Consider the following 11,728-nt stretch of genomic DNA (forward strand, 5'->3'; position numbering starts at 1 on the left):
CCACAGCTCAGTGGCTGAGATATAGGTGTCTGCAGCTATTGTGTGACTGTCTTGGCATTTTTGTTTTTATTCAGTATTTGTTGATCTCTGATTATGTGCTGGGCACTATGGAGGGTAATTACAAATGTTCGCAGAAAGTGCACCAGGCACCTTTTACTTTCTGGGCACTCAATTCACCTGCTTGAGCCACACCGGAGAGAGATGCTGCTGCTGGCCATGTCCCTGCTGTGGAGGCTGAGGCTCAGAAGGGACAACAGCTTGCCCTCAGACAAGGCGACCACGAGTCCTCTCAGAGGCAGCAGCAGACCAGGCAGGGGCCAGGGTTTGGGAGGCCCTGGAGAGTCCTCAAATTCCAGGACGTTGCAGCTGGGGTGGTATCTGCTCAGGGACAGTGACCAGCCTCTTCCCTCCAGGAGATCCATGAGCTGGGGGCCTGCCCCAGCCTCACCCAGAAGGGCTAACTTGAGATGGCTGGAGCTGCCCCCAGGGGACTGAACAGGCCCAGTACCGCTGGTCTCACAGGCTTCTCAACTGCTGCCCCAGGCGACAGAGATAGCTGGTCCCTCATCCAGATTCTTGGCTGAAGGAACAGGAGATGGAAATGGGCAGCGATTCCGCACGTGGAGGTGTGGTTTTGCTTTACAATGTGCACTCTATAGCACATTCCGCCCAGTCATTGAGTTACTGCTGTCACCACATGGGGATGACATCTGCCTGCAGGGAGTCTGGCCTCTCAGTTGGCCTTTGGGAAGGAGCAGGAGACTGAGGGGCCTGCTCTGGGGGGTGCCTGGTGACTTCTCAAACTGGAAAGGCCTCTGTGACCCCACTACACACTTTCAGTGGGACAAGCCTCCAATGGGCTCACCCAAGGTCAGCCAAGGGTGGCTTCAGCCTCTTCCCACACCCCCAGGCTCTTCCCTTGCCCATTCCCCTGGGAGCCCAGCTTTTCCCATTGGGGTGGGTCCAGGGAGCCTTCCTGGTGACCCTGTGTCCAGGGTTTGACAGCCATCACGCCAACACTCCATCAGATATGTGGGGGTGGCAATGACTCGAGTTAATTGGATATCCACTAAGTGACTGCCACCATCTGTCCTGGCCCAAATTTCACCCACTCCTTTCTGATCCCTTGTAGGGATTGTTGGTGCCACAGAAGTAATTGAGGGGCCTGGGGCAATGACAGAGGCAGGATTCAAATCCAGGCCCAGTATCCATGGCCATATGGGGAATAGATCTCAGTGCCATAGGCTGAAGCCCTCAACCTCATAGGAACTAGCTCACATACACACATATGCACACACACACACACAACTACACATGGACATCCACATGGAAATGCACAGACATGGGCCTCCCCGGTGGCCCTGCCTTGTTCACATCCATATCTAGCTAGCAAGCAGTGGGGATGAGGGTGAACTACGCTGAGTGCCTAGCACATGCAGGCCAAGTTCCAAGGGAAAGCAGAAGGGTAGGCTGTAGCATCCAAAAACTAGAGCTAGTTAAGTCCAAGAAGGAACAGAGCCCCTATGAGCTGGTGGTTTCCACCCTTTGCATTGTTCTAAAAGCTGTTAGAAACAGGCATTTCCAGCTTTCCCATCCTGCCTTTGCAAGAAACCCTTTTCGAGCTGAGAACTCAACCAGGTTGGACTTTGACATGACAGCTCGGCAGGTGGTGAATTCAGGGACGGGAAGAAACAGAGTCCGACCCTCCCCCAGTAGCCCTACTCCTTCCCCCTGAGCACTGGTTTGACCCAGAAAGGAGTTGATCTATCTCTGCCCCCAGAGGCTGGAGTTGGGGCTAGGATGGTTCACAAGACACCTTCCTGGAGCTGACACTGTTCTGTCTGCAGGGACCATATCTGTGCCTGAAGTAGAGCATTCTATCAGGGTGTGTGTGTGGGGGTGGGGGGGTGGGGGGGTGGGGGGAGGAGTCTGGGAGACAACTTGGCTCAACCATGCCCCATCCCCCTTCTCCACCTTCAGGACTTAACCATCCACCACTGCAGCCCAAATGGCCCTGGCCCCCACCCACTGGAGCCCCCTGGGCTGGTGCTTCTGCCTGAGTATTCTCCCCCCAGCCAATCTCACTCAGCCCAGCCACCTCTCTTCCTCTGAGGCCTATCTTGATGTCCCCCAAACGGGAAGCCTGTATCTGGCCATCATCTGACCCCTCTGGCTGGACTCTGACCCCTCACCCAGTAAACCATGGGGATTTGACCTCTTTCTAGACCTGAATGAACACTTGGTTTATAGATGTGGACTTGAGACACAGCCAGCTCCAAGGAAGGACTCCAGGCCCAGTCAAGGCACCTTGCATGACCTCAAGAATATCCATGTCAGTGCTCACCCCACTCAGGTGCTGCCCAGGGCTTTGCCATAAGAACCCACAGCCCTGGTGCTGTCAGTGGTCATCGCCACCCCTGCATGTGGTTCAAGTCCACAGTCAGGCACCATCCGCCCTCCTTACCTCCCAGGCATGCACCCTCCTGGGATGCTGGAGGTACAGAGGCAAAAACAACAGCCTGGTGGGCTCTTCAGCTCTTGGAGGCCCTTTCTCACCAAGGCCGTCAGAGCTCCTGGGGGGCAGAGCTTGCATCTCTAATCAGACCCTAGTGAACATATGCACTGGTTTTCTGACTTGTTTATCCTGAACATGTTACTGGGAAGAATCTTATGAAATCAGAGGGCTTTTCCCTTTTACAAATCACCCTGGGGCAAAAAATGGCCAACAGAGAAGAACCAAGATGGCAGTGTAGGTAAACGCTGATACTCGCCACCTCTCACAACAAAATTACAACAAAAATACAGAACAACCATCATTCAGAACCACCTAAAATTTGGTTGAATGGAAGTCCTACAACTAAAAAATTGAAGGAGAAAGCACCGTGAAACTGATAGGAGGGGCGGAGATGCAGAACAGGTTGGTCCAATGCACACGTGTGGTATTTTTTTAATCAAGAGGGATATATCGGCTGTAGAGGCTTCCCATGAGGAACAAGGGATCCCAGCCCCACACCACACCCCTCAGCCCAGGCTTGCAGTGCTGTGAAGAGAAGCCCCCATAACTTTGGGCTATAAAAACCAGTGGGGATTGTGGCTAAGTAACAGGGAGGCTGCTGAAGTCCCAGGCAGTTCCTTGTAAAGGGGCAGCACACAGACTCACTCCCTCTGAGCTCCAGTGCTGGGGCTGCAGCTTGCGGGTATCCAGGGACATATGGGGAGGAACTGGATTGTCTGGAACCAGAGCAAGAACTCAGGGGCAGCTTTCTCCCAGACAGAGGTGCTCACAGGGGTCATTGTTCCCTCATCCTCCCCCATCACAGAGCTGACTGGCAAGCCCCATATCTGAGTATCCATCAACCTGGCTCACACCGTTTTCTCTGCCCTGGTGATTCCCTGAGACCCACCCCACCCAATTTGCAGCCCCACCCAAGGTGTTTGCAGTGGTTTTTCCATATGAATGGCTTGTCCTGGCTCAGGCTTCAGACTTTCCTAAAATCTCTCAAACAAGCAGCAACTGGTGTCAGCATGCCCCATACCACTCAATAAGAAGCCCCAGACCTGGCACTAGCAGCAGCTTGCCTTACCTCCCAGTGGGGTCAAGTTCGCCTCAGTTCAGAAGCTCTCATGGCTCCACTTCCCTAGCCCCTCTGACCTCACCTCCCACCCCACCCTTGGTGGCTCTCCTACCTGCTCCTCAGATATACCGATACATGCCCACACAGCACCTTTGCACTGGCTGCTCCACTCTGAAAATGTTTTTCCCCTTACCCAAGGGCTCACTCCTCCCATCATTTGTTCACTATTGAACTTAATACCATTATCCTGTGGCATGATTGCGTCTGTCTGTCCCTGCACAAATGCTACCCTCCAAAGTTTGGGTCTATTTTGTTTGAAGTGGCCTCCTCCTGGCCTACAGCAGTGCCAGGCATGTGGCAGCACTAACACTTGTTAAATGAATATTACACTGGTGAGAGCTCATCTAGTGCCCAGAACTATGGCTGCTAAAAAAAAAAAAAAAAAAAAAAAAAATCAAACATTTTGGAATATTTTGATAAAGCAAACCATTCAAACCCAAAAAAGTCATCAATCCCAAAAAAGTCATCAATGTGCTGAGGGTATTGACCTGCCTGGGACCCAAGTTCCAGGAAGGTGCATGAGCCAGAACCTGTGCAGGTATCTGTGTGTCTGGAGGCCAGCATGTCAGGACCTGGTAGATTCATTCTGTCTTATTCCAGAAGATTGCACGGTGGCGAATAGGGCAGAAGATTTCAGCTTGTGGTGGAGGGCACTTTAGATATGCATAGGTGAGCATGCCGCCTCCCGGGGACCTGGCCCACCCAGGCTAGCTCTGTTTGGGGTGATGGTGCTCCACCCTGAACCCCAACATGCCCACAGTGCTCTGGCTAATGCTGGCACCACTTGTCAATGGTCTGCCTGCCTGGAGGGTGTTGTCATAGGGTGTGCCGCTCAGCTCACCAGAGGCTACATGGCAATTTGGGGTGGGGTGGGGGGGAAATTCAGCCAAAGAGCTTAAGGAGCTGCTTCCCAGACCCAGCACCTGGATGGTTTGTGGGAAGCTCACAGACAAGTTAGAAGCTGAGATTCATCAGTGTATTCATTGGTTCATTCACTCATTCATTCATCCCTCACCCCTGCAAAGCAGATCTTCAGGAGCACTGCTGGGGGCGGGCAGGCCTCCGACTGTGGGGACACAGCAGGAAGAGAAATACACAGTCCCTGCCTTTGCAACACTGACCTGGTTGGGGGGAAGCCTCAGGAGCTGGGGGGTAGGAGGCTGGAGGGTTCTGAGCTCAGAAGAGGTGGGGCAAGAAAGATCCTGCGTAGGTAGGGCTCCAAGCCCTGGTGACCTGCCTGACTAGGGAGGTGTGTGTGTGTGTGTGTGTGTGTGTGTGTGTGTGTGTGTGTGTGTGTTTGTAGGAGTCTGAGCTTCAGGTGAAACCAAGAAAAGCCACTGCATAGCAGGGCTACAGCAGGGTGGATGGGAGGCTGCCATGAACTCACCCACATGCCCCCCTGAGCTCAGCCGCACCCTCCCCCCCTAATCTGATGGGCTCTGCAGATAGGGCTGGGTGGGGAGGAGTGCTGCAGGCAACTGGACTCCCAGCACTGCTATCTCCCCAGCTCTGAACAGACAGGAGATAGAAGACAAAGATATGAAGAGATAGAGAAGAGCTGGAAACAAGTGCATGAGGTCAGGTCAGGAAGAAGGGCTGCAGGTCAGAGGGTGGGGGCAAGATATGAGCAAGATACAGGCATGGGTGGGGTCAAAGACCTTCCCCAGGTGAGCAAATCTCAAACAGCTCAGACTCTCATACTAGGAAACCAGCCACCTTGAAACTTTACTGGGTGCAGGGGGCAGAGACCCCACTGTGTCCAGCATGGCTCAGGCAGGAAATCACACACTCTAGGCTCCAGTGCTGAGGGCAGGGAAGCGGGCTCGCACAGATGCCCCCCCAATACCTAGCACCCCAGACATGGTCCCTGAAGCCTGGTACCCTAATACCTGGTACTTGAGATCCAGCATCCCAATATTCAGCACCCCAAAACTTGGTGTCTGAAACCCAACACCAGAGAGGTGCCAGCTGTCAGACTCAGAGCCATGGATACCATGCTCTGGGAGCAGGCCTGTCCTAGCTCCCCAGCAGGGACAGAGCCAGGGAAGCCCCTTCTCTGAGAGAAACTCAGAGCACCTGCCAGCATAGGGCAGGTAGAGGAGCTGAGGAGACTGGCCCTGACCTTGGCCAGCCCTGATGTCGGCTCGCCTCCTACATCAGACACTGAGCTCCCCCACCGGCTTCAGGTGCACAGCTCCTGGTAAAACTCGCTGCCGAAAGGGAGTGGAGAGACAACGGGGAGAAGATGTGTGGATGGGAGTGGATGGGAACCCCGACTTTAAACGCTCCCTGGCCCCTGAGAAGCGCATGGTGAAGGGCCTGGCATGTGTCTGTCTTACTGGCCAAGAGCTGGGGGTGGGGGTGGGCTGAACATGTCTGTGAAGAAATGAAGTGTGAGGCTGATTAAGGGCCAGATCAGAGAGCCCAGAGCTAAGTTTCACCAAACTCCTCCTTCAGAGCCTGTGCGTGCGTGCCAAGCTGACCCGGGCCCAGACTCCGAAGAAGAGCCTGGAGTCCTGGGAACTGGTAGTGATTCTCTCTGGACTGTTTCGGGAAGCTGGCCCAGCTGGAAGGCTCCCAGGGGAGTCCCTTCTGGAGCAGGCAGGACTGGGTGCTATCGTACTGCCCGACCTTTGCCCCCTTCCTCAGATTATTCCAACAAAATACCTTAGCTCCAAATGCCCATGGATTGTTTTATAGCCAGGGGCTAATTCTCCCGTGGGCAGTTCCTGGAAAAGGAGACTTTACACCTTCAGCATGCACCTTCCCTCCAGGAGAAACTCCAGGGAGAGTCCTTGGTTCCAGGCCTTGGATAATGGGTCTTCACTCCCATTGACTCCATCTGTCCTGTGAGGATTGGGGTCCACTAGGGCCCACTGACTGTCTACTCTTGGAAGGACAGGTTCCACTGGGGACTCCTGTGGGTTACTCTGCCCTTCTAGGCCATCCTTGTCCTCCAGATCCTCTCATGTGTTCCCTCCAGACCAGCAAGGGAAATTCAGGGGGTGCAGAGAGGAGAGCATGGTGGAAGGTGCCCAGGAGCCCACAGGAGAGAGTGGGATAGGAGTCAGGGGCTCCTCGCCTAAAACCAGAGCAGGTGTAATTAGCCCAGGAGGTAAACACCACCCCAGAGTTTCCCACACAGCCTGGAGCATAGTTCAGGGCAGAAACCCAGGGCCCGACAGCTATACCGCAGAGAAATCCACCATTAGGTAGGGCGTCTAGACAGAAGTCACACAGCCAGGGGAGGCCTGAGGACTGAGAACACGATTAGGGAGAGAAAGCCTGGCCTGGTCCAAGGTCCAAAGTGACCCTGATATGGGCGGCTGCAGACTCGGGACCCCCCCAGAGAAGCACATGTCCAGGGCTCCTGGCTGTTCCAGGGAAAGTCCTCTCCCCTCCCCACTGCATAAGGATCCTCAACCTCATTTTCCACCCGTCCCTGAGCTGTGGATGGTTCCCTGGCCTCAGTGGCCTCCTTCTCCTCTGAATCTCCTAAAGACGCAGTAACAGACCCCAATGTATACATGTGGGGAGCTTGCAGACTCAGGGTCTTGGACAGCTGTGGGTACAAAAGCCATACCTGCTCCTCACCTTGCAAAGTGGCAGAACCCAGTCCTGGGCCACCCAGATAGTGCTGTGACCCTGCTCTCCACAGCTCTCTGTTCTCAGCTGCTGAGCAGAGAAGCTGCCATGAAGCTTATGCAGGAGTTACTGCCTGTGTCTCAGGGTCCCCTGCACCTTCTTTCCCCAACAAGGTTACATATGGCTGGTAGAAATCTGACTTCTCCAACACAGGTGTTTGGAAATCAGTATCAGTCCAGCTCTTCTGTTTCTGTAACTTGAGACTCAAATAGTCCGGATGATCCCTGACCATTTTAAATGATGAAAGGGGCCAAGTAGCTTAACAAGTGTGAACCCTGGACTGTGGGGCAGGAGGAAGTGCACTGTGATCCAAGCACGTCCCTCATCTGTGCACAGTTTGGACCCACGGCCACGAGGCCTCCGGGTCCAGTTAGGGGAAGGTGTGGGCGTGATTAGTCTTTAGGGGTGTGAGCAATAGGCATTAGGGTTGGCTTCGAAGGGAGGGAGACGTCTGAGGGGGTCTAGTCCCTGAATCAGAACCTCAACTGTAAGTCCAGAGTTCTTAGGGGTGGGGTGGGGGGGAAGGGTGGGCACCTGAATGCAGAGGGCTGAGCAGGGGGGTGGGCTGGGCAGTGGGAAGTCCCTGGCTTAGTCCAGCAGAAACTAGGTCAGAGCTCTGATTTTCACTGCAGAGAGCACAGTGGATTGTGGGGGGGTGAGACCCGAGCCTTGGAGGGTTGTGGAGCGCAGCTGGGTCTGATCTGGAGTGAGCTGGGACCACTGAGCTGAGGTGACTGGCTCGAGGTGACTCCTGGTTTGCGTGGCTAAGTGTGAGTGGTGGGTCCAGATTGTTTGCTAAGCCTTGGTTTTGAGCCTGGGGAGCTGAGAAGTGGGGAGAGTGGGGGTTCAACTGAGGTGTGGGGAGACGTCTGTGCAGAGATGCCTGATGACCAGCCGCACTTTCAGGTAACCTGGGCTGGAGATGGGGGCCCCTGGAAGACAGTACCTAGAGGTGCTGGGCATGGGGCAGTGAAGGGAGAGTGGACGGGGTGGCGGGGGAGGGGGGAGCTTAGGTCCAGACCCAGGGGCAGGGGCCCAAGGTGGATGAAGAAGGAGCAGCCTCAGAAGATGGGGGCAGGACAAGGCAGTAAGGGGTGGGAGACTTCAGAGGGCAGGGAAGAGAGGTGGGGTCACAAAGATGGCCTTGAGGAACTGGGCAGGGTCAGTGCAGGGGATTCCAAGGATAGGATTAATGGGGAGAGGCCACAAGGAAGGACAGGGAGGGAGCAAGGCTGGGAGAGGGCTGGGCATGGGTACAGTCCCAGCTTCCTTGTAAAGATGGGGAAACTGAGTGTGTGTAGTGCTGCCTAGTCACAGGCCAGGCCCCAATGCCATCATAGTGGGAACCTCCAAATTCAGAAGAACTATGCAGGCAGGGGCGGGGCAAGGCCTGACCCAGGGTCAGAGGGCACTCCAGGGGTCTTCTCCCCGGGATCCTCTTTATGTCGTCCTGAGAGCCCCTACCTCCAGCTTCCCAGGATTACAACATGCAGGGCGTGGTGCTGTTGAAGTGAGACCTTTTAAATGGTGAGTGCCAGGAGGGAAACACATTCTGCCCTGCCCATGAGACGGCGCTGGAGCTGCTGGAGTGGGTGGCCCCCACCCGGAGAAGGCCCTCTTTGGACAGTTCGAGTGCTCAGAGACCTGCAGGCCATGGCTCTTCCTGGGTGAGTAACAAAATCTGGGCCAGGCAAATACTTGGGTCAATGCCGCCTTCCCAGGGTCCCCACACCCACTCAAGGCTGAACAGCTGGTGCCCTGATGGCTGGCACCGGACTCTCATATGCCAGGCTCCACACCTGTGCCGACACCAAGACTAGACAGAAAATGCATGCTTGATTACACAACAGAGGAGCTGCACCTCCCAGAGTGTCTTGGGCCCACCCTGCACATGTCATCATCCTTATGGTGGTTTCATAGAGTAAAGAGGGTGGCAGAGGAAGAGACGCCACTCCCCCCCCCCCAACTGTGCCCCAGAAATAGGTCAGTTCTTAGGTGAGCAGTGTGAGCGTCAGGGCAGGGTACGCCCAGACGTTGAGGTTGGACTTGCCCAGTAAATGTCACATTGGACATTGGCTAGTGTTAGTGGTCTGCCCCTGGCAGAGGCATCTGGCAAAGACACAGCTTATGAGACCACAGGGCTTTCCAGTGGGGGACAAAGTAAGCAAGGTGACCAGGCAGGTGGGGCCAAGGGGCTACACAGATGCCAGGAAAAAGGAGGGAGAAGGCAGAGGGAGCTCCTAAGAAAGACAAAGCAGAAAAGAGAGGGACTTCAAGGGAGGCCATGGCACAAGCAGGAAGTGAAGGAAAAACAAGCTGCAGCCAGCCTCTGCCAGGTACCCCGAACCCCAGGTCCAAAGCCCTCTAAGGTCTTGCCCCAAACCTCTTTCCCAGCATGCTGAGGACGTCAGTTGCCCTCCAAGGCCCCAGAAGGGCTCCTCTTCTTCTTGCCTTGCCCTTCCCCATTTCAAAACCATTGGTGATCTGTTCCTGCCACCTACAGTTCCTTGGGGGGCAAGGGTGGGGGGTGTCTTCAGACCTTGCGCTCAGTGGGCCCTCCCTCAGGCTCCTCCTAGTAAGTTACAAATGCCATTACACCTCCAACACCTCAACTAAGACCCTCTCTGGTGTTGACCGACACTTAGAAACTTCAGTCCTCCGAAGCCCTTAGGAAAGATGACCTTCCCATCACCTTGCTGCCGAGTTATGGCAATCCCACTTTGCTGGCTCACTGGAGCAAGTTAGGAGAAGACAAATCTGACAGGAAGGGGTTTTAAAAAGAGAAACGCTCTCGGTGGGAAACTCGCTCCTATAGGTAGGATTTTACTGGGCTTAATTATGAGCGGCACCGTTTCCCTTCTGCTCTGGGGACAAAGTATCACTTCGGTGCTTGACAACAAGGGCATTCCTTTTTCAGGGCATTAAAAAGCCCCCCGCAAGCCCGACAGACAGAAAACCCGGCGCAGGAGCGCCAGAGCGTGGAAACGCGCTGTACCGCAGGCCTGGATGGGCAGACTGGAGCCCAAACACAGGACCAGGTATCCGGAGTGAGCGGGCTTCCCCACCGGCACCCGCCCGGCAAGATCGGGTGACTCTCGGGGAACGGCACGGCCGCTCCGGACCCGGCCAGGCTCGCGGCCCCTGCCTGATTCCAGGGCTGGCTCTCCGGGGCTGCGCGCGGTGATCTCGGACCAGACCGCGGGGCAACTGACACTGAACGCGCCCCTTCCACAGGGAAGACCGCGGAGCCGGCATATACCCGGAGGAAGGTGGGCGCCTAATTCTGCCAAGCTGGAACGCAGGCGGGGTCGCTGGAGGGAAAGTCGCGGCGGGGCCAGAACCCGGAGGCCCTTCGAGTCCCGGGTCGCTTACCGATCTTGGCCACGCTGGCCACGAGGATCCAGAGCGCGATGATATACGGTTGCTGGACGTGGTGCCATTTTAATGTGACCACCTGGAAGCCCTGGTTTTCTTCGTGCTCCTTGCCAGGCTCCTCCTCGACGGCCCCCACCGGCGGCAGCTCGCCCAGCGCCAGCAGTAGCGCCAGCAGAAGCCCCCAACCGGGCCCTAGTGCCCCGCGCTGCGACATCATCCCCACCGCTCAGTGTCCGGTCCGGACGCTCATGTCGTGTCAGTCCGGCTGCGCTCTGCAGGACGCGCTGCGCGGGAGCCGCTGGACGCGCCAGCCGGCTGGAAGCGCGTTGGGCAGCGCAGAGCCGAGAGTGCTCTGGGTGCGGGCTGCTGTCCCGGTCCCCGCCCGCCCGGGTGGCCTTTAATCCAGCGGCCCCCTCCCGCCCTGGGGCGGGGCCCCGCCCCCGTTGCGCACACGCGAGCGCAGACACCGTCGCGCGTTCTCGGCACGCCCACCCCGGGCCTGATCGGCCCCTTGGCCTTACCTTCCCACGTCCGCAACCCACTCCCGCCCTCTCCTGGAGCCCTGGGCTGCAGGGCGCAGGCCAGGAGGTCTATGCGGTCGCAGGGCGATGGAGGACGGAGCGCAGCGCAGAGGGCTGGGGATCCTTCAGAGCTTGGCTGTCAAGTGGTGAGCGCTTGGTGCCTCAGGCGCCCCACGGTGGCATTCGCTCAGCTCCGGAGTTGCCAGGGGCCGTCCATGGGAACATTGGCCCCAAGCTCCTCCTTCCCCACAAACGCAGGACCTGGGGCTGTGCAGACCCCACCAGAGGCACAAGGACCCAGAAAGGGGGCCAGGCTGCCAGCCTCGTACTGTCTTCCACAGCATTTCGTCACAGGATCTAACAACTTGTCAGAAACCAGGGTGATGCACAATCCAAGTCCCTGCCCTTCTCCAAGCATGGCCCCTGTACCTTCTGTGAGGGACCTCTACCTCGCTCCCCCTTCTCCCACCTCAGAGCCCAAGGGCGCTGCTCAGACTTCTAGTATTGCACCTGAAATGTCCCTTTTACCGCAGGGTGGGCTTGGAATTGACA

At 56.4% G+C, this 11,728-nt stretch overlaps 1 protein-coding gene across 2 annotated transcripts in view; it reads right to left on the minus strand.

Annotated features, from left to right (window-relative positions):
* The window catches only part of SLC9A3 (solute carrier family 9 member A3), a 46,214-nt gene extending 35,345 nt beyond the window's left edge, over positions 1-10,869 (minus strand). For both annotated transcript variants that reach the window (XM_006081439.3, XM_006081440.3), the window contains exon 1: positions 10,653-10,869. In XM_006081439.3, the coding sequence (XP_006081501.2) occupies positions 10,653-10,869 (217 nt within the window). The remainder of the gene's footprint in view (positions 1-10,652) is intronic.
* Positions 10,870-11,728: the final 859 nt, after the last annotated feature.

The sequence above is a fragment of the Myotis lucifugus genome, unplaced genomic scaffold (assembly GCF_000147115.1).
Source record: "Myotis lucifugus unplaced genomic scaffold, Myoluc2.0 scaffold_0, whole genome shotgun sequence".
Taxonomy (NCBI): domain Eukaryota; kingdom Metazoa; phylum Chordata; class Mammalia; order Chiroptera; family Vespertilionidae; genus Myotis; species Myotis lucifugus.